Here is a 24,426-nt window from a genome sequence, read left to right as displayed (position 1 = left end):
GACGGGCTTCATGTAGCAGCACGTGGTTAAACTCTGGCCCTGCCACAGCATGCCAGGATGGCTACCAACTGGCTGGCATCTGTCTGTTTCCGGAGACAATGGAGGAGGGGGCCTTTTTTGGGGTGGGGGGGAGAGTGAAGTCAACACTAGGAAGGTTGCAGTGCCAGCTGGGGCTGTAGAGGCCGGTAGGGGAGAGCCATGTTTTGTTGCAGCCAGGGCAGAGGAAGGTCGTCTCCTGAGGATCGGGCAAATCCAAAGAGGGCTCCTCTTCATCCTGGAGAGTAGTGACTAGTGGGAAGAACCACAGGGTTCTGTCTTGGGCCCAGTCTTATTCAACATCTTTATCAATGACTTGGATGATGGGCTTGAGGGCATCCTGAGCAAGTTTGCAGACGACACCAATTTGGGACGGGTGGCTAAGGATCACACTTCAAAATGACCTTAACAGATTAGACAACTGGGCCAAAGCAAACAAGATGAATTTTAACAAGGAGAAATGTAAAGTACTACACTTGGGCAAAAAAAATATGAAAGGCACAAATACAGGATGGGACGCTGGGCCCAAGGCATTTTCCATGAAACCTGCCTGGTCCTTTGAGAAAACTTGAAAAGTGCAGCGTTCGTTGCTGCTCTTGATACAACTTAAAATACGAGGCAGAAAGCAGGGAAGAGCCTGACTGCTGGATGAAGCCCCCTGTGTGATCCAGCCTGGGAGGCAGTTTGAGGATAGCGCAGCTGCCCTGCCGCTGCTGAAATTGGAGAGCCCAAAGTCGGCCCCCAGCATCCTGCCCCCCAGTTAGTGGCCATGCAGCTGCCTCTGGGGTGACCTCTGGGGGGGGGGGCGCATTGCAGCCTTTTCGTGCTGTCCCTGACATTGAAAGGCACACTGCCTCTGAGGCTGGAGGTTCTATTTCGCTGCCCGGGGGTGAGACGGCTCGCCTGCCAAGCTTGCCCCATCGGTTGTCGGGACCTCGACTTCGGGGTCCACCGACCCGAAGGAAGCTGGAGCACCTGCCGCCCAGCCCCGCCGCCTTTCCCTGCGCTTCCTTGCGACGGGGCGGCTCCCCTTCGCGGCGCCGCCTCTGCCGGTCCTGCCTCCGGGGCGGGGCGAGCGGGGACTACGAGTCCCATCACGCCCGGCCCCGTCCGCCCCGCTCACTTCCTCCGCAGCCGAGGAGCCGAGCGCCGCGCCAAAGCCACGCCAAGCGCACGGACGGACGGGCTGCTCGACGGGGCCGCCGCACTCCCAGCCAGCGGGCTGCCTCCTTCCTCCGCAATGTCCGCCGCCTCGGCCGTCGCGGCCAGCTCGGCAGAGCTCCTGCGGGGCGACCGCGCCCCCTCCCTGCTGGCAAGTAGCGCGCGCGCCCCCGTCCCCGCCGCCGCCGCCGCTCCGGAGGGTCCCTGCGCCAGGGGTGAGGGACAAGACACGTGTCGGGGGGCGCGCACCCGCCTGCGAGCCGAAAGGACCCCTGGTGCCGAGACTCCCGACCCCACCCCGGCATCGGGGGGGCTCCGTGATCCTTGACAGCCGTCGGGGGGCCAGGCTGGCCTTGCCGCTGCCCGTCGGGGGCCGCGCGCCACGGTGCCAGCTGCCCCGCCCCTCGCGGCCTCGGGAGGAGGCTCCTCTGCCCGGGCGCGCCCTGGCGCAGTTCCCCAGGCCGAGTTCCCCAGGCATGGCAAGCCTCCGCCCGTCGGGGCCCGACGGACAGTGTGGAAAGACGGACTCGGACCTGGAAAGGCCTGGGTTCCCCTCGCCCCCGGGCCATGAAGCTTGCTGGGTGCCCTGGGGCTAGACGCTGGCTTCCCAGCCTGGCCAACCCCGCAGGGTTGTTGGGAGGGTAAAATGAGGAGAACCACTCGGCCGCCGCCTTGGGCGGGATATCAATGCAAGTAATAGTAACAACAACAACAGCATCAAGTTGGAGCAGGGTGCATGTTAAAGGCTGAGCCAAGGAGCCCCCTTGAGCTGGGGCTGCAAAGTCTGGCGGAGGTGCACCCCTCGGGTATGCCCCCCCCCCTCTGAGCAGGAGGCAGCCCTGGGCGGCAGGGCTAGGGTGCAAACAGACGCCCTCCCTTCAGGGCAGGCCGCTGCCCTGCACCAGGAACCTTTTAATGCCAATGGATCTCTCTGGAGCAGCTGGCATTAGAACAGGACCTGACTTTGGGCTTAGAGAGCAGCTTGGGGCAGGGGAGGAGCTTCGAAGCAGCTTTTCGTACAGACCCAAATGAAATGAAAAAGATGAAAAATGAAAAATACATTTTTGAAAAAACCAGAGGCTTTTTTACATGGAGTAGTGGGGGAAGAAATCCCCCCAAAAGATGTTAACTTGTTTATGTATGCCACCACAGCTGCGAGGATTTTAATTGCCAAATATTGGAAAAAAGAGGAACTGCCCTCTCTACAGGAATGGCAAATGAAAATGTTGGGACTTTATGGAACTGGCATCTAGGGTAATACAGAAGTTAAGGCAATAGGGAGAAAAGAGGAGAGTAAAAAGTAGGAAAAGTGAGATACAAGTAAAAGGATGGGATTAAAGGGAATTAAGAAAAATACAGGATGATGAAAATTAAAAGTAATGAAATAGAAACTGTTACAGCTGAATCTAAAAGGAAAATCAGATAGAGGGGAGTTGGGGAAGCAAAAGGGACAATGAGTTAAAAAGATGATATAAGATGATGTATGTGTTTTTTGTTTGTATTGTTGTGTTTTTGTTTTATTTTTGGTTATGTCTTTGATGCTATAAAAACTTTCTAATAAAAATATTTATAAAAAAACAAAAACAAATCCCGTTTGGGCATCGGGGGGGGGGGCTCCTTGCCTCTAGGGCACCATGAGGCCAGGAGGCTGGGCCCCCTTTGGCCTGATCCCGCCACCGCCGCTGCAAGGCTCCTGTGTGGTTCTCAGCCTGCCTTCTTCCCCCCCCCACCCCCCCACTGCAGGGGGCGGACTATGAGGACGAGGACCTGGCGGGGGAGCTGATGGACGGGGGCGAGGAGGAGCCCCGGGCGTGGACCCTGCAGGAGAAGGCTCTGCACGAGGCCCGGCTGAAGGCCAAGGCCAAGCGGCGCCTGCGGAGAACGTCCTCCCGCGACTCCAACCGCGAGTCCCTCTCCGAAGGCGGGGAGCCGCTCCCCGACCCCAGCAGCCCCAAGGGCAAAAGCCACGACCGCAAATCCCGCATGGGCAAAGGCCGGGGGCTGCCCAAGAAAGGTAGGGCTCCCCCTCCGGCCTCCTTCGTTCCTGGCTCTGCCAACGTCTGAAGTGGCTGCAGCCCTCTTGGTGGGGGGGGGGTTGTATGGGTGACAGTACTACTCAGCCCACCTCTCTCTCTGTGTCTAGGTGGCGCAGGGGGCAAGGGGGTGTGGGGGGCCCCCGGGGTGGTCTACAGCTACCAGGAGCCTGATGCCCGGGATCCCAACTACGACGAAGTCGCACAGGTACCCTGCGCCAGAGAAGGGGGGGCCGGGGGGGTCTTCCCAGGCAGATGTCCTTTCTCCCCACCCCGAGGCCACGAGACGGGAGCCACATGCCCCATTGTCCTGGGAGACCTTGTCCCTCCTGCCCCACAGCTTGCAGGCAGACCTGGGCTCCTTTGAGACCCCTCGGTGGCATAGAACTTGAACCATCAAACGCATGATGAAGGACCCCAGCCCCATTGCCAGGCAGCGGGCACGGAGATGGCCCAGGGTCCTGGGTTCAATCCCTGCCGAGATCTCCAGGCCTGGCTGGGAAAGAGCCCCATTTGGAAGCCCGGAGAGCCATTGCTGCCAGTCAGAGTAGGCAATAGTGAGCAAGGTGGATGCAGTGGGGGGGGGGAGGCGGTCTGACTCGGTGGCTTCCTATGTCCCTATGCAACCCCTTCCCTTCATATGCCAGGCGCAGCTGTTGCAGTGGATCTGGGAGGGGAGTGGGGAGTGCCGATTGGCAGGAGATATTCTGGGTGCTGCAGGCGAGGCGGGGGGGACAGGCACCCTCCCTTCAGTGCAGGCCTGGGACCCGAGCCAGGGGAGGAGGAGGAGGAGGGGGCAAGCCAGCCTCTTGAGCCTCTGGTGCTCCCCACCCAAAGCAAAGGCAAAGTTGCAATGAGGGTCCTTTAACTGGAGGGCCCCTCTGCCCCTTGGGAGGGGGGTCTTCGGAAGGCTTGAGGCTGCTCTGGCTTGGCTCCCTGCCCCGGAGCCTCCACCTTTCCGGGGGTCTTCTCTGGGTCCCCCAGGGTGAGGGGGTGGGCGCTTGGCAAGCCTGACCCTTGCCCTCTGGGTCTCCTCAGGGGGATACGGTCTACGCCACGGTGGTGCCTGAGCTGGAAGAGGAGGAGCTGGAGAAGGCAGTGCAGCCCATGATGAAGGAATACTTTGAGCACGGAGACACTCTGGAGGTGGTGGTGCGTATTCTCAGGGCCGGAAGCCGGATCCTGCACTGGAGGGGCGGCCGAGGCCGGGATTGGGGGGGGGCCCTCAGATTTGCCCCCTCGGTCACCAGGGAATTCTGTTGTGAGCCAGAGTGGGCTCTTTGGGGGGAAGGGAGGGATCATAGAATCATAGAGTTGGAAGAGACCACAAGGGCCATCCAGTCCAACCCCCTGCCAAGCAGGAAACACCATCAAAGCATTCTTGACATGTGCCTGTCAAGCCTCTGCTTAAAGACCTCCAAAGAAGGAGACTCCACCACACTCCTTGGCAGCAAATTCCACTGTTGAACAGCTCTTACTGTCAGGAAGTTCTTCCTAATGTTGAGGTGGAATCTTCTTTCTTGTAGTTTGAATCCATTGCTCCGTGTCCGCTTCTCTGGAGCAGCAGAAAACAACCTTTCTCCCTCCTCTATGTGACATCCTTTTATATATTTGAACATGGCTATCATGGATGTCGTCAAGGTGGACCATGGAAGAGGAATCCTAGAATAGTAGAGTTGGGCAGGGACCCCCAGGAATCATCCAGTCCAACCCCTTGCAGTGCAGGCGTTGCAGCTAAAGAATCCCAGGCTGGCAGCCATCTGACCTCTGCTTCAAAACCTCCATCAAAGGAGAGGCCACCCCCCCCCCCCGAGGCGAAAGAACGGATCCAGGGACAGGGTCACTTCTTCCTTGTTCAGGGGAGGAATCCGACACTGGATCTGGGCTCTGGCTGGGGAGGAAGGGGGGCATTTGTGAGGCCAGGGGGCCTTTGTTTGAAATGGCAGCTGGGGGAGGCTGGCCAGGATAGTCGGTTCTTGAAATAAACAGGGGGTGAGACCCTCCAGAGAGTGTGGGTGGCCTGGATGAATCCACTGCCAGGGGTGATTCCTGCACCACAGGACAGGACTAGATGCCCCTATGGGGTCCCTATGGGGGTGTGAGAGGAGCAGCTTGCCAAGTTCCTGTCTGCTGGGCAAAAGGGAGTCCCATTTGCAAAGGAGGCCGCCAGCCCCCCTTCTATCCTGCCCACCTGAATCCCCCACTGAATAATATAATAATTTATTATTACTACACTGCCCATCTGGCTGGGTTTCCGCAGCTACTCTGGGCGGCTTCCAACAAAATATTAAAATACAATAGTCCGTCAAACTTTAAAGCTTCCCTAACCAGGGCTGCCTTCAGATGTCTTCTTAAAAAAGCCTGGTAGTTGTTTTTCTCTTTGACATCTGGTAGGAGGGCGTTGTTCCACAGGGCGGGCGCCACCACCGAGAAGGCCCTCTGCCTGGTTCCCTGCAACTTGGCTCCTTGCAACGAGGGAACCGCCAGAAGGCCCTCAGCGCTGGACCTCAGTGTCCGGGCTGCATGATGGGGGTGGAGACGCTCCTTCCGGTCTACCCCACTGGGAGGGCAGCAAGGGCGTCTCCATGGGGCCTCCACCATGGACTAGCAGGTAGTGTTGACTACTAGGCAGGACGGCCCGCTCTGGAAGGAGGCAGTCGTATTTCCGAATATCCCTTGTCAAGAGGGGAGAGGTTGTGCTTGTGATCAAATCCTACTTGTGGGGTTCCCATCATGGGCATCTGGTTGGCTACTGGGAGAGAAGGATGCCAGGCTGGGTGGGCCGTTGGCCGGATCCAGCAGGCCCTCCTTACATCCTGCCCCCAGTGTGGCTGCAGACAGATCCTGCCTCCTTGCCCGTCTTGCTCAGAGCGGCCGGGGGGCCGCAGTGAGATGGGTGGGGTGCAAATAATAAAATGATTGTTCTTCTTCGTATTGTAGGAGCTTCTCCGCGAGCTGAACCTGGGTGGGCACAAGGCATCTGTGCCCTCCCTGGCTGTGGCATTGTCTCTGGAGGGCAAGGCCAGCCACCGAGAGCTGACCTCCCGCCTGCTCTCGGACCTGGTGGGGAAGGTGATGAGCTCCGAGGACATCGCGGCCGCCTTTGACCGGACTCTGAGCGACCTCCCCGACCTCATCCTGGACACCCCGGAGGCCCCGCAGGTGGGGGCAGCGCCAGCCAGCCCTGCGAGGGGAGGCTGGATTGGGGGGGGAACGGGGGATGGACTGACGGACAGGCTTGCATGACCCCTCCGCCCCCCGTGTCCCCCTTTTTTTTTTTTTGCAGATGCTGGGCCAGTTCATCGCGCGGGCCGTGGCAGACCATGCGCTGCCGCTGGACTTCCTCGAGCGCTACAAGGGGCGCGTGGACTGCGAGCATGCTCGGTGAGAGGGCTGGCCGGCCAGCAGCCACCGCCCCAGCCCCTGGTGGCTGCTGGGTTCATGGGGGGGGGAGGGCAGACGAGGGCCCTTGCCCGCCCCCTAGGTGTGTTGTGACCCACTCAGGGCCATCTTTAGCCTATCTGGCACCGTGGTGCAAAGCTCCCTCCGCCCTGCCCCCCCCCCCGTTTCCCAGAGTTGTTTTTTTTAAAAAAAAATATATATATTTATTGAACAGTTTTTCCATCTACAGTACAGAAGAAAATTTTTTTACATTGCCAATATAAAAAGACGACAAAAAATAATAAAAAATAAAAAATAAGAAAAAGAACACCCCCCCCAAAAAAAGAACAATCCATAGAAGGAAAAAAGAGAAAAATAGAAAAAAGGAAAAAAAAAAGAAAAAATAAACATTCTAATTTAATAATCATAGTTATTACCAATACTGACTTCCTCGACCCCTCTTTCCCGAGCTCCTTATTACTACCCAAAATATACAGCTTCCAATTAATTTATTTTTTAAAACACCGCTTTTTACTTTCATTTTCCAATATAAATCAATATCATTTCCCCCGTTATCAAAACATACAAATCATAAATATCTATTTGTTATACCCATTAGCCTTTAATTTCTCCTCAAAAATGGTTCCGAATTTATCAACTCTCATTTTCTCCTTTTGTTCCTTATTTGCTTCTAAATCCCAACCCACCCACCCCCACCCCGGTTCCGTTTTCCCCTAATATTTACTTTAATTCCTTAGCATTACCCATTTCAAACCAAGTTTATCCGTCCCAAATTCAAATTAAAAATAATTTTTCATCCAATCCCGGCTCTGACCCACTCCAATCCATTCCTTTCCCCCCCCCAACCCCGTTTCTTTCATCCTGTAGCTTTTTGTTGTACGTTCCTTCGTCTTCCAAAGAGTCTCTGTCTCTGGTGTAAAATCCTTTGACGATGCTGAGGCCAGAGTTTTTAAAGGAGGGCGGCTCCTCTGGCGGGGAAGAGGCGGAGGCTGGACATGGCAACTCCCAGATCAGCTGGCCGCTTTGTGCCGCCGTGGCCACAACAGATGGAGGCTCCAGGCGTGGCGCTGCTTGGGCGCGGCACGGCAGAGGCGGGTGAGAGCGGCGAGCTGATGCCGGGAGGTGCCCCGTCCAGCCTCCGTCTCTTCCCTGGCGCCCTCCACCGCTAACCTCTATGGGTAAGACGCCCCTGGAGCCCCTCGCCCTCCCCCTTGCCAGGGGCCCCCTCTTCCCTGGCGCTGGGCTGCCACCTTCTCTACAGCACTTGGGGGTCCCTCCCAACTCTGCAAAACCGTTTTCCGTTTCCAGGGCTGCTCTGGACCGCGCTGCCATCCTCCTGCGCATCAAGCGAGATGTCAACCGCCTGGACAACGTCTGGGGCGTGGGGGGCGGACTGAGGCCCGTCAAGCATCTTATCAAGGAGGTGAGGCGGCGAAATGATTTGTGTCGAGCCGGAGAAAAAGCTGAAATGCGCCATGTTTGGTGGGGGTATAAAAACAGAAAACAGCTTTGGATCAATAGATGTGAAAAATTAAAGAAGATATTTTAAACCTCAGTTAGGAAGAAAGCAGAAGCATATCTTCTGGGTTTGATAACGGAATACACCCCCGAGAATATGATAAATATATTCTTATATGCAGTGGCAGCTGCCAGGACACTGATTGCAAAAAATTGGAAAGGGGAATATGTACCCTCAATAAGAGAATGGCAGAGCCAATTTTGTGAATTCATAAATATGGGGAAATTAACGGCAATAATAAGAGGGAAATCGTACCAAAAAGCAAAGAAAGAATGGAGTTGTGTAAGAGAATATATAAAGGAACATTGCTTCAGAATAGAGATATCGATATGAAGAATAAGAATGACGCAAGGATAAGAGAGAGGGTAACAATAAGCAAAACAGAAATAGAAATAAATAACAACAGTGGAGCACAACGAAAGACGACAAATGTAAAAAAAGGAAGTCACACACAGGTGAAGGGAAATTGGGTTTATTCTATGTATTGTTTATTTTTGAGTTCTTTTGTATGTTTATGAAGCCATAGGTTTTTCTTTTTTCTTTTTAATGTAAATTTATTTTAGTTTTGTATGATTCAATAAAAATAAAATCTAAAAAGAAAGAAAAAAGAAAATTATCAGATGCTCCTTCCCAAAAAAACATGAAGCCTTCCTGCTAGGAGGGATGGGAAATGAAATCCCCCACCCCCCAAAAAAATACAGGAGAGAGTCTTTATGTCTGTTACAGTCGCTGCTAGAATTCTAATCGCCAAAGGTTGGAAGGGAGAAGATGCCCCATCTAAATCAGACTGGCAGAATAAAATAAGAGAGTATGCCGAACTGGCAGGATTATCAGCAAGGCTAAGAGAACATTACAGAAGGAATTTTTTCCAGAGAGTGGGACGTATACAGAGTTTACGTAAAAGAACATTGTCAAAAGTTCAATCCGTTGGCAGGGTTTGATTGAGCTTCGGTGTGTAAATCGGCTAATTGTATAAAATAAAATGGATAGAAAGTCAAATAATATGTAGAAAGTAAAGTTTAAGTGTGTGTTTAAGGAATTAAATTCGGGGATGCAATGGGGAAACAGGAGGTCTTGAAAATTTTAATCACAAATGGATGTACAAAGCATGCGTTAGAAATAAAAAAATCGTCCAGTCGCACCTTAGAGACCAACTAAGTTTGTTCTGGTGCAAGAAAGAAGATTCCACCTAAACATGAGGAAGAACTTCCTGACAGTAAGAGCTGTTCGGCAGTGGAATTTGCTACCAAGGAGTGTGGTGGAGTCTCCTTCTTTGGAGGTCTTTAAGCAGAGGCTTGACAGCCATCTGTCAAGAATGCTTTGATGGTGTTTCCTGCTTGGCAGGGGGTTGGACTGGATGGCCCTTGGGGTCTCGTCCAACTCTAGGATTCTATGGTGTAAGCATTTGTGTGCATGCACACTTCTTCAGATACCAGAACAAACTTAGTTGGTTTCTAAGGTGCTACTGGACATTTTTTTTTCTCGGCTGCGTCAGACCAACACGGCTACCTACCTGAATCTCAAAGCAGACATTAGTTAAAGAATGAAGAACCATTTATTTTGCATTTATTTATTTTCATTTATTTATTTTGCATTTCTTGCATTTCCTGGGGATGCCTCTGGGCCAGTTGTCAAGGGTCTCTGTGTGAGGCTTTGTTCCAGGCTGTGAGTTGCGCCCCGAGATATTCTGATGAGGTGCGGTGTTTTAATAACAACCATAACAGTCATTATTCAGGGCCGCGTCCAAGTTTCGCTCTGCATTTCCTTCTCCCGGCCAGGACTCTGCTAAGAGAAAGATGACGTGCCTCTGGCCATATGCAGAGTGCCCCTCTCCCCCGTGCGCGACGCTCTTGCATGGCGGCCCTGAGGAGCCACTCTGAGCTTTGCAGTGTTAGAAGAGGCGATACGGTGGGGCCTTGGTTTACAACAGGCACCCCCAACCTGCGGCCCTCCAGATGTTTTGGCCTACAACTCCCATGATCCCTAGCTAACAGGACCAGTGGTCAGGGGTGATGGGAGTTGTAGTCCAAAACATCTGGAGGACCGAAGGTTGGTTTACAACCCTAATCCATTCCGGGGGCCCGTTTGTAAACCAAACAGGTTGTAACCCAAGGCGTGCGTTCACCAATGGGGCCTCCCAAAAACAATTTGTTCCTAATCTCCCCCCCCCCCAAGAAAAATGGGTTGTCATCCCAAAAAAGGTTGCAAACCGGGACACGCACTTCCAGGTTTGACGTTTGCAAAGCACTGTACAAGTCTTCCAGGGGCTCAAAGGTGGGCAGGATGCAGCCCCTCTGAGCCCCCCCGGTTGCGGAGCCAAGTCTCCCCTTCCGTAGACCCCACTTAGTGGGGGGGGTGTGTGTGGCTGTCCTTTCCGGGACCAGCCCCACTGAGCAACGACGCTTGCCAAGCTTTCTTTCGTCTCCTGGCCTTGAACCCTCCCCAGCTCTGCCAGTCACCGTCTGGGGAGACACACAGCCGTTTGTGTTGTGCACAGCTTGGGGGGGGGCGTTGGCAGATAGGGGGCTGGAATTTTGGCTCGGTGGGGGACTGGAGAGGTGCTGCGTCCTGCCTGGACCCAAATTCAAATGCCAAAGCCTGAGCATTGTGTTTCTTTCTTGGGGGGTGGCAGAATTCCTTGCAAAACTTGGAGGGTGTCGATGCCCCACAACAGCAGCTGGGCGGGGGGGGGGGAGCTGTTCTGAGCTGTTGTGGGGCTCAGTGCTTCTTTTCCGCGCTTCCTTTTTTATTTTTATTTTATTTTTATTGAGATTTTTCAACAAATGTTAACATATTCAAAAATTCAAATTGCATTTTAGAATTTCAATTAACAAACACCCCCCCTCCCCGCAACTTCCTTTTCTGGTTTATAACATATTTGTTTGTTCTGCTTATAATTTTATATCCCTTATATGCTAAAATTGATATTGTCTTCTTAATCTCTTCTTAATATTTGTCGATTGTGTATTACTCAAATCCCGCCAGTGAGTTCATTTCAATGCATTGCTTCAGTATATACATCCTAAAAGGTTCCCAATCTTTTTAAAAAGTCATTATCACCCTTCTCTTTAAGTCTCTCAGTTCCTTCTACTTTTCTTGCCAATGTTCTTTCGTTGGTATTTCTTTTTTATATATAAATAATTTAATAAAACCACCTTCTCTCTTTTGCTCTGCGGAGCTTCCGACTTCCCTCCTTCCTTATTCTGGTTTTATTCTTTTCTCACCTCTATTTCCCTGCATTTTCAACTTCAGCCTCCTGATACAGGTGAAACTCGGAAAATCAGAATATCTTCAAAAAGTGCATTTATTTCAGTAACGCAACTTAACTTAAAAGGTGAAACCAATATATGAGATAGATGCATGACATGCAAAGCAAGATATGCCAAGCCTTTATTTGCTGTAATTGTAATTATTTGTCGTTAGGCGGGTCAATTATAAATGGAATGTAATTAATGAAATGCCATAGCGATGTTTATTTTTGTATTATTGTAACTATTTGTTTTATTGCTGTGGAATTTCCAAAAGAAAGCATTTGTAAAAATAAAACTGACAAGCTGGAACGTGTCCAGAAGAGGGCAACGAAAATGGTCAAAGGCCTGGAAATGATGCCTTATGAGGAACGGCTTAGGGAGCTGGGTATGTTTAGCCTGGAGAAGAGAAGGTTAAGGGGTGATATGATAGCCATGTTCAAATATATGAAAGGATGTCATATAGAGGAGGGAGAAAGGTTGTTTTCTGCTGCTCCAGAGAAGCGGACACAGAGCAATATTTTCAAACTTCAAGAAAGAAGATTCCACCTAAACATTAGGAAGAACTTCCTGACAGTAAGAGCTGTTCGACAGTGGAATTTGCTGCCAAGGAGTGTGGTGGAGTCTCCTTCTTTGGAGGTCTTTAGCAGAGGCTTGACAGGTATATGTCAAGAATGCTTTGATGGCATTTCCTGCTTGGCAGGGGGTTGGACTGGATGGGCCCTTGTGGTCTCTTCCAACTCTATGATTCTAAAAAATAAAATAAAAAATAAGTTGCATTAATGCACTTTTGGACGATATTCTAATTTTCCGAGTTTTACTTTTTAACTTTAACTTGCTTTTTAACTTTGCATCGAAAGTTCTTTCCCTAAACGTTGTCGGTTTCGTCTTCCTCCTGCCCGTGTCTTTCTGTGTGTTTTGTTTGTGGGTATCCCATCGCCCTCTCTGCTCTTTCAGATGAACCTCCTGCTCCGCGAATACCTGCTTTCGGGCGAAGTCTCCGAGGCCGAGCGCTGCCTTCGCCAGCTGGAGGTGCCCCACTTCCACCACGAGCTTGTCTACGAGGTAGCGGAGGGCATTCCTGGGGGGGCCCTTGGGTGCTGCCTGGGGACGGGCAGCGCCCACTTCCGGGAGCTTGCCGGGCTCTTGGCCGCTGGGCACGGCTTCCGGGCTGGCCGCCAGCCAGAGCTGGGCCTCCTCCAGTCCCCTCTGAGCCGTATCCTGACCTTCTTCCCCCAGGCGGTGGTGATGGTGCTGGAGTCCACGGGAGACATGGCCGTCGCCATGATGGTGCGGCTGCTGAAGGTGCTGTGGGAGACGGGTCTGGTGACGCTGGACCAGATGAACCGGGTGAGGGTTGCCCCCTAGGCTGGGCACAGCGGGGCTGCCGGCCAGAGTTCTACAACACAGGCCCAGAGGGGCCAAAGAAGGGTGGTTTTATGTGGCGCAGCGCCCTGAGACCCGCGGGCATTGGGTGCTGTGCCAATTCAATTAATAATAATAGTGAGGAAATTCTAACCAGAAATGGAGTAAAGATTGGCTAACGTTCAAAGAATATCTTAGAAAGTTCGGTAAGAACACAAATCTCCCGACAGATTTGGATTGAATCTTGAAGTTTAAGGGAATTAGAAAGTCAACATTTCTCCGGATAATTAACCGAAAAGAATAATAAAAATGAAGCGAGGCGAATGGGTATGTCATGGTGGCGGTCAGCGTCTATGGGCTGTTTATATGGTTTTTTTGTTTGGTTTATGTTCTATGTAAATTGTTTTGTAATCGAGGGGGCGAAGTGGAAAAAAGAATTACGAGGTAATATAATAATAATAATAATAATAATAATAATAATAATAATAATAATAATTGTGCTAATGCATTCCGGCAGGGAGGCAGCCGTGCTGCTCTGGGGGGTTCCCCCCCCCAGACCACCCCCTGCGCTGACACCTCCTGCTTCCCCCCCCCCCCAGGGCTTCCAACGGGTGTACGATGAGCTGGGAGACATCAGCCTGGACGTCCCGTTGGCGCACAGCATCCTGGAGCGGCTGGTGGACCTTTGCTTTGAGGAGGCCGTCATCACCAAGCAGCTGAGGGACGCCTGCCCTGCACGGTAGGCCAGGCTCTGCCCTTCTGCCCTCTGGGGTTCAGGTGGGAAGAGAGCAGAGGCCCAGAGCTCCCTGCTCTCTCAAAACGGCCCTCGCGGGGTCAGATCCCGCGGGGGGGCCAAACTGCGCAGCCCCAGTGAGAGCAGGTGGCTGGGCTGGGTGGCCTGATCCAGCCAGCTTTCCTGATGTGCTCCTCGCGTCCGATGGGCGGCGGAGCCCTCTCTGTTCCGCTACCCCAATTTCCGGAAGGCTCCTTGGTTCATCGGAACCGGAGACGGAGCTGTTTGCTTGGTCCCTTCAGTCCCCAAGCCGGCTCGTCTCTTTGCTCTTCTTTCGAGGGTCAGAAGAAGGGAATTGTGGCGTTTGGGGGGCACCCCCAAAGGTCCTCTAGTCCACCCCCTGCAGCAGGAATCACAGCTAGCTAGTTTCTTGGTCTGTCTGTGTGGCAGGATGCCTGTGGCTGTTACAGGTCTTTGCAGACTGGAACAGGAGTGGATTTTGGGGTGGGGGGCAGCGAGGATCCCAAGGCTTTGTGTGTGGTTGGTTGGTGTGTGTTGTGTTGTGTTGTGTTGTGTTGTGTTGTTGTGTTGTGTTGTGTTGTGTTGCTACTCTCCTTCCCCCCCCCCAACTCTTTCTCTCCTTCTTTCCTTAGGGGCCGGAAGCGCTTTGTCAGCGAGGGAGACGGCGGCCAGATCAAGCCCTAGACTGGCCGGCGGCCAGATCATGCCCTCTGCCCCTCGCCCCCTGCGATGCCCCCATCAGAAGGGAGCTTAAGCTGGCGAGGGGGTCAAAAGAGGGAGCTTGCCCTCCTGCAGGGCACCCCATCCGGGTCTTACCCCCCTTCTCCAGCCCCCTCCCCATCCCCACAAACGCATCTCAGGAAGCAGAAGGAAGCCTGGCGTCTCGTTCCAGCGGGGATGGCCGCCACCTTGGCGTTCGTGGCCCTATAGGGCTCGAGGGGGCCCAGGCTTCCTCCAACAGGTCTAGCCCCTTGCTGTGTCCTGAACGGGCACAGATACCTTCCCCAAAGCTCCTAAGGTCTGCGTGGTGGGGAGGTCTATCCTTGCTCCTTGAGAAGGATCTCAAGGTCGTGGGAAGCAGCTCTCTCGGGTATCGGGGAGGGCAGAGTGGCATCTCGTGAGCACGGCTGGGAGATAAGGTGGGGGTGGAGAGGGGGAGGGAGCTGATGTCCTTGCAGGCGGCAGCGGTGGGGGGAACGGGTGGCTCGGGGGAAATCTAAAAATAAAAACTTATCCAAAGGAGCTGGCTGTGCCTTTCTCTTCCTGCGACTGGTTGGGGGCAGTTCAAAAGGCTCGTGGGGGCAAAATGGCCCTGGCAGGGGCACGGGTACCACAATTTGCAAAAGGTATGACCCCACCCCCCCAACACATAATAATAATAATAAAATTATTATTTTCAGGTAGGCAGCCGTGTTGGTCTGACGCAGTCGAAATAAAAATAAAAAGTTATCTGAAGAAGTGTGCATGCACACGAAAGCTTATACCAATGGCAAACTTAGTTGGTCCCTAAGGTGCTACTGGACAATTATTTATTTTTTATTAATAATAATTTATTATTCATTACCCCGCCCATCTGGCTGGGTTTCCCCAGCTACTCTGGGCAGCTCCCAACCGAGTATTAAAAACACAATACAGCATTAATCGTTAAAAACTTACCTAAAGAGGGCTGCCTTCAGATGTCTTCTAAAAGTCAGATAGTTGTTTATTTCCTTGACATCTGATGGGAGGGCTTTCCACAGGTCGGGCACCACCACCGAGAAGGCTCTCTGCCCGCTTCCCTGTAACTTCACTTCTCGCAGGGAGGGAACCACCAGAAGGCCCTCGGCGCTGGACCTCAGTGTCCAGGATGGACGATGGGGGTGGAGACGCTCCTTCAGGTCTACTGGACTGAGGCCGTTTAGGGCTTTCAAGGTCAGCACCAACACTTTGAATTGTGCTCGGAAACGTCCTGGGAGCCAATGTAGGTCTTTCAGGACGGGTGTTACATGGTCTCGGGGGCCGCCCCCAGTCCGCAACCTAGCTGCTGCATTCTGGATTAGTTGCAGTTTCTGCGCCACCTCAGAGGGAGCCCCACAAAGAGTGCATGGCAGTAGTCCAAGCGAGAGAGAACCAGAGCATGCACCACCAGGGCCGGCCCTACGTGCAGACTGGGTGGCGCAGGGCACCACGGCGCCGGCCCGCCAGGAGGGCGCCGCGAGCTGCGCCCACCCGCTGGCTGGCCGGCCCGCCGCGCAGCAGCGCCTGTGGCAGCCGCGCTGTGCGCAGCACCCACCTGCCCACCACGCTGGGAAACGGGGCGGGAGGGCGCTGGAAGGATCCAGAGGGTTTCAGCCCCATGGAGAGTTGGGCTTCACCACCTGCAGAGAACCAAGCAGGGCGACTTGCCTTTCCTGTGGTCCTTTTGGGCGGCAAAAGGGGCAGAGAAGCTCCGGGACCCAATCCTCAAAGCAGCTGGAGGATTTCCTTTATCTTGCACTATATCCCACCTTCCCCCCCCCTCCAAGGGGCTCAGGGTGGTGCTTGTGGTTCTCCTCCTTTCCTCCTCTAATCTGCACAACCCTGTGAGGCAGGCAAGGCTGAGAGGCTTCATGGCAGGCAGTGGGGTGCAGTGGTCAGAGCATGGGTAGGCAAACTAAGGCCCCGGGGGCCGGATGCGGCCCCGTCGCCTTCCAAGTCCGGGAATCGGCGTGCTTTTGCATGAGTAGAATGTGTCCTTTTATTTAAAATGCATCTCTGGGTTATTTGTGGGGCATAGGAATTCGTTCATATTTTTTTTTTCAAAATATAGTCCGGCCCCCCCCCCAAGGTCTGAGGGACAGGGGACTGGCCCCTGCTGAAAAGGTTTGCTGACCCCTGGGTCAGAGGGGAGACCTGGGTTCAAATCCCCAGCAGCCACAAGGGGGGCCCTAAACTAGAGCTTGTTTCGCTTCTGCGTCAATCCGGCGCCCCATTGCAATGCAGATGCCGCCCCCCTTTTGCTGCATTCCTGCCCCACCGCACCCTGCCTGCCCGCCCAGCGGAGGCGCATGCGCGGGATGCCCACCTCTCGCCAGGCGCCACGGCACCCTTCGCCACCACTTCCGGGGTGCGCGCGGGGAACGAAGCCCGAGCAGCGCCTGGTGGGAGGCGGGGAACCGGCAGGGACTACAGCTCCCAGAGTGCACCGGGGTCCGACTCCGGGCGCCGCGGGGCCTGCTGGGAAAGGTAGTCCTGGCCGCGTCGGGGAGCCGCGTGGAGTCCAGCAGGAGGAAGGGTGAGACAGGAGACAGCCTTGCTGCCCCGGCGGCGCTTGGGGGGAGGGAGGGAGGGAGGGAGGGGGACCCTGGGCAGCAGGTTCCTGCCCGTCGGGGGCCGGGGGAGTCCCCGGGCGGCCCCCGATCTCCTGCGACTCGTCTCTTCCCCCTCTCCCGCCCCGTCGGGGCTGCAGGTGCGGCGGCGGCGCGGAGGATGGCCCGCGAGCGGCGGCGACCAGGACCCGAGGCGGGGCGGCGCTCGGCGGAGAAGGGGCCCCCTCGGGCGGCGGCGGCGGCGGCCGGGGCGAGGAGGCTGCGAGGCGGCGGCGGTGGACCCCCGGGGCAGCCTCGGGCTGCGCGATCGCGGCTGGTGGCGCTGCTGGCGCTGGGCTCGCTGGCGCTGGGCTTGGCGGCCGTGGGCTACGGCGTCGGGGCGCGGCGCTGGCGGGCGGCCCGCGTGCTCACCCTGCACCCGGCGCCGCGCATCCTGGACGCCAACAGCAGCGGCCCCGCGGCCGAGCCCCGCCGCTTCTGGGGCTCCTACCGGCCGCAGGTCTACTTCGGCATGAAGGCGCGCAGCCCCCGATCGCCCGTCGCAGGTGAGAGGGAGGGGAGGAAGCGCCGCTTGCAGCGGGTCGGGCTGGATGACCCCGGGGGGGCCCCGTCCAGCTAGCTCTGTGCTTGGGATGCCAAGAGGGCAGGCCGGCCGGGGGAGGGCCTTGCCGATGGACCCGGCGCCACCGGCACCCTTGGCCGTCCAGGTCCACGTGGCAGGTGGCACAAGGCTTTGGCAGCCCGGCGCTTGGAAGTCTGGAGTCTTTGGGGTGCTGCTGTTGGCATCCCTTTGTCTCAAGAGAGCAGCCTTGGGGTCAAGTCAGATTGGGACAGGTGTCAGAGCGTGCAGAGAAAGGGGCGCTTTCAGCCCACTTCCAGCGCAAAACAGACCCCAGGTGGAAAGACCCCCCCACTGCCCCCCCCTAGCAAAGGAGAGAGCACTCAGGATGCGACTCCTGAGGAGCTGGTGGTGTGTCACATGCTGCTGGGACCGGGGAGGAGGTTCTTTGTCCCAACAGCTGTTCCTTGGCAGCTGTTTTGGAATATGTGGCCCACTAGTTCTGGTGTTGGCATAAGGGTTCCTTCCAACCCTCTCCAAAAATCTGGGTGTCTTCAGTGCTCCTAGAGCAGGCATGTCCAACAGGTAGATTGTGATCTACCGGTAGATCACTGGACGCCTGCGGTAGATCACTGGCTCCCCCCAAAGAAGCTGAACAACTATGGCTCCCTTTAAAAAAGCTCAACATTTTACGTCCTCCCTGAAAAAACTCAACAACTTTGACCCAACACCCGCCCCCCAAAATGGGCCTTCCTTCTTCCTAAAAAAAAAGCCCAACAACTTTGACCTGAACCCCAAAAAAGGGGGTAGATCATTGCCAGTTTTTAACTCTGTGATTAGATCGCAGTCTCTTGGGAGTTGGCCACCCCTGTCCTAGAGGAAAGAAGGGAGCCAGTGTGTTCTGCAAGTCCGGCACAGATTGGGCTTGCAAGGCTGTCGTCCAGGCCTCTGTCCTCGTGGAGCGTGGCCAAGAGATGAGGAGGCAACGGGGTCTGTGCCTTTGCTGTCCCTGGCAGAGTGGGTCTTGGCCACCCTCTCTGCATTGCAGCAGGGGGTTGGACTAGATGACTGGAGGGCCCTTCCGACTCTGCCATTCTGTGGCTCTTCCTGCTCTGCCTTCCCCGCAGGCCTCATGTGGATGCACCAGCTGGAGGGGGACGTCCGGCTGCGCCACACCTGCGAGCAGAGTGACGGCCTCCCGCGCTACGGCTGGCTGCTTCACGACGGCGTCAATTTTGGGGTGCAGGAGATCCAGGACGTTGGCCTCAGCCTGCAGACGGAGTTTGTGAAGCGGCCTGGGGGTCAGCACGGGGGAGACTGGAGCTGGAGGGTCACGGTGCGGCCCGAGGTGAGTGGGGAGGAGCCAGCGGGAGAGACGGGCACCTCTTAAGGAATGCACCCGTAGCCCTTCGTGGAGCTGGAGGGGAGGTGCAGGGGGGCTCCTGCTTAGCTGTTACCAGACGCAGGCATGCTTGCACCCAAGAAGAGCCTGCAGGATCAGGCTAGGGGCCCATCTGAACCGTTGGCTGTGGGAAACTCGCAAGCAGGATCTGAGCCAAAGAGCCAAGCTTTGCTGCCTCCGAGCATGGAGGCAGAATGCAGCCGTTGTGGCTCGTAGCCACTGCTCGCTCCCTGCTCCGTGGCTTGGGCTCCTTCTCAGGCCTTCAGGTGGCAGCCCTGGGACCCGCTTGCCAGCAGACCGCAGCCAAGTGGGCTACACAGCGTAACTTCATTTTCAGCACAAGGAAGCCTCTGGTTTCCTTGCCTTGTTCGTTCCAAAACACGCACAGCCCTTGAGGACATCAAGATAACACCCCCCCCCCATAGTTCTCCTCCTTCTGCCTCTTATCTTTCCCCGTGACCTCGAGACGGCAGCAGAGGCCCCAAACTCTGTCCGAGGGGTGGAAGGGAACCAAGTTTCTCCAAGGCTTAGAATGCATGGGGCTGACCGCCCCCCCCCCACTGCCCCAAGATGCTCAGCCAGGATGCAAAGGCCTGCTTCGAATCAGGTTTCCGAGGCTTCGACCCACAAGTCTCACCCAGAGCAGGGCTCTCAAAGACTTAGAAGCAGATAGGCGGCCAGGCAAACAGAATCCTAGAATGGTAGAGCTGAAAGGGGTCCCAAAGGTCCTCTAGCCCAACCCCCCTGCAGTGCAGGGACCACAAATGAAGCGTCCATGACAGAGCCACAGAGAGTAGTCTTACGGCTTCCTGACGCTGCTTTCTTGTCCTCAGAGAACTGGGCCCCCGGCTCCCTTCATCTCTCTGCTCTTCTACGTGGCGACGGATGGGCAGGGGTCTTTGCAGCCTGTGGTAGAGCAGAAGACGGGCCGCTTGGCATCCCTGACAGGCACAACAGAGGAGCTGGGCCACTTCACCATCACCTTCCAGCAGCCCACCAATGAGGCTGGCACAGCACCTCTCTACGCCAGGTACCCTGCAGGGCAGAAATGCCAGGCACCATTTTCAATCCTAGGGGGCGGGGTGGGGATGGGATTGTGTCTCCCTTAAGTGAGAACCTAAGCCGAGACGGATGGATCAGGCCCATGGCCCAGCATCCTGCTCTCAAGAGTTGCCAGCCAGATACCCATTACAGGAAACACACAGGCAGGATCCGAGCACGAGGGCAACTCTCCCCTCCTGCGGTTTCCAGCAGCTGGCATTCGGAAGCATTGAGAGGTCCCGAGGGTGGCAACACAAGGACGGGGCCTTCTCTGCACTGGCTCCCCTTTTGTGGGATGTTCTTTCCAGGGAGGCTCACCTGGGGCTTTGACTATACATCTGTAGTGCCAGGCTGAACGTTCCTCTTCAACCAGACCTTGGGCTGATTTATATACCACCCTTCAGCAAAAGATCTCGGGGCGGTTCATAAGATATTGGGTACGGGTATTGTATCCATTCCGGTTGGCCAATTTAACTTGCATACCGTTCAGTCATGATGGTACCAATTTATGATCAATGCAGTTCTAAAATTAATCTTAAAATATTAAAATTAATGAATCATATTCTACGGCTTTTAAACTCTATATGTGGGAAGGCGGGTTATGTTTAGTTTTGCTTTAATTACCGCATTTTCCCGTGTATAAGACTAGGTTTTTTCCCTTTTAAAAAATGTCAAAAATTAGGGGGTGTCTCATACATGGGGGTGTCTTATAGACAGAAAAATACGGTATATATTTTGTGCTACTATCCCATTTTTATCTTAGAATAGAATAGAATAAAAACTTTATTGTCATTGTCCCCTTGCGGGAACAAGAAAATTTCTCGCTTGCTGTATCAACTCAGATAAGACACTCCACATGAATTAAAATACTAATAAGCGCAATACAATACAGAACAATAAACAAATAAATAAAATGACTTCAAAGTCCAGAATTTCCATTTAAGGCCAAAATTGCTCTTATCTTGTGAACCGCCCTGAGATCTGCAGGTGAAGGGACACTATATAAACGAAATAGATAGATAGATAGATAGATAGATAGATAGATAGATAGATAGATAGATAAGATGATAGCTGCCTCTTCCCGTGGAGGAAGAGCAGTAGTCCTTGGCGGTGATTCTTGCTCCCTTTCTCCCTCTCCAGTTACAACTACCTGCAGGCACAGGCCGAAGGGCTGGACCGCCTGAGCGACGTGGTGAAAGCCAGCCTGACCCCTCGCTTCACCTTTGCCCCGCCAGGAGCCCCCAAGCGCCGCTACTTTGGGGTGGAAGCCTACCACCCCCCGGCCGGGGAGAGGGGGCTGCTGCCTCACAGCCAGCTGTTGGTGCACCAGGTGACGGTGTCGCTGCCTTGCCGCCTGGAGGTGCTCTTTGAATCGGGCAGCGTGGGCGACCGTGCCGGGCGGCTGGCGGGCGAGGCTCTGTCGCAGGAGCTGGGCCGCCACACGGCAGCCTTTGAGCGGCGCTTCGAGGAGGCCTTTGGCCTGGCCCGCAAGGGCTTCTCGTCGCCGGAGCAGAGCTTTGCCCGAGCCGCCCTCAGCAACATGCTGGGTGGGATGGGTTACTTCCACGGGCGCTCGCTGGTGCAGTCGCCCCATGCCGAGCTCCCCCAGCCCTACCAGGAGGCGCCGCTCTTCACAGCCGTGCCCTCGCGCTCCTTCTTCCCGCGGGGCTTCCTGTGGGACGAGGGGTTCCACCAGCTGCTGCTGGCCCGCTGGGACGCGGCCCTCAGCCGAGACGTGCTGGCGCACTGGCTGGACCTCATGAACGCCGAAGGCTGGATCCCACGGGAGCAGATCCTGGGCGCCGAGGCCCGTGCCAAGGTGCCCGCCGAGTTCGTTGTGCAGCACAGCAGTGCCGGAAACCCCCCGACGCTTTTCCTGGCGCTGCGGCAGCTGCTGGCCCAGGAAGCTCTGGGGACGGACTACCTGCGGCGCCTCTACCCGCGGCTGCAGAGCTGGTACGATTGGTACAACAGCACGCAGGCCGGGCCGCTGCCCTTCACCTTCCGCTGGCGCGGCCGCGACCGAGACACCCAGGCGTTCCTGAACCCCAAGACGCTCACCTCCGGCCTGGACGACTACCCGAGGGCCTCGCACCCCTCGGAGGACGAGCGCCACCTGGACCTGCGTTGCTGGATGGCCGTGGCCTCGGGCGTCATGGCGGAGGTGGCCACGCGTCTTGGGGAGCCGGCTGAGGAGTACCGTCACATGGCGGAGGTGCTGTCGGACGGGCAGCTGCTCGACCGGCACCACTGGGCCGAGGCCCTGGGCACCTTTGCCGACTACGGCAACCACACGCAGGCGGCGGCCCTGGAGCGCGAGAAGCTGCGCCCCTCTCCTCCGGGGCAGCCCCTGCCCACGCCGCGCCTGTTGCGGGTGGTGCGGAAGCCGCCCCGGCTGCAGTTTGTGGGGGGCGCTTTTGGCTACGTGAGCCTGTTCCCGCTGCTGCTGCAGCTGCTGCGCCCCGACTCGCCGCGCCTGGGCAGCCTGCTGACCGACCTGCGCAGCGAGAGGAAGCTCTGGACCCCCTTTGGGCTGCGCTCTCTGTCGCGCTCCAGCCCCTTCTACCTCAAGCACAACACGGAGCACGACCCCCCGTACTGGAGGGGCCCGGTGTGGCTCAACATCAACTTCCTGGCCGTGCGGGCTCTGCAGCACTACGGCCGGCTGGAGGGGCCCTTCCGGGAGCAGGCGGCCGCCCTGTACCGGGAGCTGCGAGCCAACGTCGTGGGCAACGTCTACCGGCAGTACCTGGAGAGCGGCTACGTCTGGGAGCAGTATCACGACGGCACAGGCAAGGGCCAAGGGTGCTACCCCTTCACGGGCTGGTCGGCCCTGGTGGTGCTCATGATGGCCGAGGAGTACTGAGCTTCTGAAAGTGCCTGTGCCACGCTCTTGGTGGGTGCGGTGCCCGCCTCCTCCCCTCAGGTGTTTTGAATCCTGGGCAGCTGGCCTCAGCTGCTCTCCCTGCACCTCCCTCCAGGATCGGACTTCTGATTTTCTAGCGAAATAAAGCTGTGAAGCTGGATGTGCCAGTGGCCTCTTGCGGGAAAGGAGCTGGGCTGTGGGAAGGTGCCTCCGTGCTCTGCTTTGGCATTCCCTTGGGCTGCCACCTCTGGAGTTTGGAGTGGGGAGATAGGTGCTTTGGAGTCAGAAGCAAAGGCAACAGGAAGGGGGTTTGTGCGCTCAGAGTGGCTCACCCAGGGGCTGCTGGTGAATCTGCACTTGGGATTTTATTTATTGTTAATTTGCAAAATTTATATGCCACTTTATTGTTTTTTTGGGGGGGAACCTCAAAGCCTTTTAATGTTTTTAGCTCCTGGGAGGGAGGATTTTGACTGGGCCCCTGCTGCTTACGATTTGGGGAGTGCAGCTACCCAAAGGCAAATGTGCTGCAAGTTAACAACTTTTTGAAGCCTTGGGGATTGACGAGTTTATGGTGCTACTAGTGTAATTCAGCCCGTTGAGTAAACGGGCGCTAGTGTAATTCAGCCCGTTGAGTAAACGGGCACAGCGCTTCTCCGAACCCCAGGATGTCTCCTTCCTGTCAGCGGCAGGGGGACAGGAACGAAGGAGGAGAAAGCAGCCCTTTCTCCTCCTTCCTTCCTCTCCCCCAACCGCCGACAGGAAGGAGACATCCTGGGGTTCGGAGAAGCGCTTGCGCAGCGCTTCTCCGAACCCCGGGACCTGTCCTTGCTGGATGGACGCACACACACTCTCTCTCTCCCCCCCCCGCCACCAACGCTCAGTCCGGCTGGGAGCAGCGGTTGGCGGCCGCAGGGAAACGGTAGGTGGGGCAGTAGCGCGGACACAGGGAATCTGGACGCAGAGACACTTGCACTTTATTATATAGGATAAGGTGATGTGAACTGGGACCAGCTGCTTAAGGGCCACAGCGTGTTGTAAGGGGGTCCCGAGGATTATCTAGCCCAACCCCTCTGCAATGCAGGAAGAGCCAGCTGTCCCAAGTGGGGATCGAACCTAGGCATGCAGGTATATGGAGCCACATGGGCCACCAGCCTCACCCGAATTCCATCCAAGTGCCAACATTTAGGTGGGCAAAATGGCACCTTCTGCCCACAGGAGGGAGGGAACACCCTCCCCCCACCCAGCCCAGCCTCCAAATTCAACCCCAGAGTGAGCTGAGCGCCACAGGATCTTGCCTCATTGGTTGCTGGGAGATATGGAAAACTCCAGAGGCAGAAATCCACCCCCCCAAATCATCTGCTACCAGAGTTTTTTCCACGAAGCTGCCCAGAGCTTGAACATCCTGCCTCCAAGGAGGCTGCTCTGCCCCTGGACCACAACATCTCTCGCCAGGCCATCGCAAGGCACCCAAAATACTTAACGGCTTCACCATGCCATCACCTTTCCTGGGCTGCAGGCCACTTCAGCAGCGACAGCTAGAGGGGAGGGCTCTTGTGCTTGGATCCTGCTTGCTGCTTTCCCCCAGGTTGGCTACCGTGAGAACAGGAAGCTGGTCTAGAGGGGCCGTGGCACCGATTGAGCAAGGCTCCTCCTGTCTCCTTACAGGAAGGGCTGCCCTCCGTTAGCAGCTGCGTGGAAATCTTCATTGCGACTTGCAAGAAAACTGTTTTGGCACAGGGGGCTACAGCCGGCC

General features: G+C 55.7%; 2 protein-coding genes across 2 annotated transcripts; both read left to right on the top strand.

The window, feature by feature from the left end:
* The first annotated feature begins 711 nt into the window (after positions 1-711).
* On the top strand, positions 712-14,760 carry LOC118094300 (programmed cell death protein 4). Its single transcript, XM_035134554.3, has 11 exons — positions 712-1,348; positions 2,941-3,211; positions 3,341-3,438; positions 4,269-4,382; positions 6,171-6,392; positions 6,517-6,614; positions 7,941-8,055; positions 12,357-12,464; positions 12,639-12,749; positions 13,364-13,503; positions 14,151-14,760. The coding sequence occupies exons 1-11, from the start codon at positions 1,277-1,279 to the stop codon at positions 14,200-14,202; spliced, it is 1,401 nt and encodes a 466-aa protein (XP_034990445.1). The 5' UTR covers positions 712-1,276; the 3' UTR covers positions 14,203-14,760.
* A 1,996-nt stretch (positions 14,761-16,756) lies between these two features.
* Positions 16,757-22,833, top strand: MOGS (mannosyl-oligosaccharide glucosidase). The gene is made up of 5 exons (XM_035134535.3): positions 16,757-16,771; positions 16,946-17,350; positions 18,492-18,712; positions 19,600-19,796; positions 20,948-22,833. Exons 2-5 carry the CDS (start codon positions 16,966-16,968, stop codon positions 22,671-22,673), a joined length of 2,529 nt encoding a protein of 842 aa, XP_034990426.3. The 5' UTR covers positions 16,757-16,771; positions 16,946-16,965; the 3' UTR covers positions 22,674-22,833.
* The last annotated feature ends 1,593 nt before the right edge of the window (positions 22,834-24,426 follow it).

Source organism: Zootoca vivipara, chromosome Z1, assembly GCF_965207765.1.
Source record: "Zootoca vivipara chromosome Z1, rZooViv2.hap1.1, whole genome shotgun sequence".
Classification (NCBI taxonomy): Eukaryota; Metazoa; Chordata; class Lepidosauria; order Squamata; family Lacertidae; genus Zootoca; species Zootoca vivipara.
The sequence above is the reverse complement of the archived record's forward strand: the minus strand, read 5'-3'. Positions and strand labels throughout refer to the sequence as shown.

What these genes read in the sequence shown, in the direction of transcription:
- MOGS (XM_035134535.3), top strand. Translation starts at nt 16,966, where the DNA reads ATGGCCCGCGAGCGGCGGCGACCAGGACCCGAGGCGGGGCGGCGCTCG. An exon ending in CCCCCGATCGCCCGTCGCAG is followed by an intron (nt 17,351 to 18,491) that starts GTGAGAGGGAGG and finishes CCTTCCCCGCAG; the next exon opens with GCCTCATGTGGATGCACCAG. An exon ending in GGGTCACGGTGCGGCCCGAG is followed by an intron (nt 18,713 to 19,599) that starts GTGAGTGGGGAG and finishes TCTTGTCCTCAG; the next exon opens with AGAACTGGGCCCCCGGCTCC.
- LOC118094300 (XM_035134554.3), top strand. Translation starts at nt 1,277, where the DNA reads ATGTCCGCCGCCTCGGCCGTCGCGGCCAGCTCGGCAGAGCTCCTGCGG. An exon ending in ACTACGACGAAGTCGCACAG is followed by an intron (nt 3,439 to 4,268) that starts GTACCCTGCGCC and finishes GGGTCTCCTCAG; the next exon opens with GGGGATACGGTCTACGCCAC. An exon ending in AGGGACGCCTGCCCTGCACG is followed by an intron (nt 13,504 to 14,150) that starts GTAGGCCAGGCT and finishes TTCTTTCCTTAG; the next exon opens with GGGCCGGAAGCGCTTTGTCA.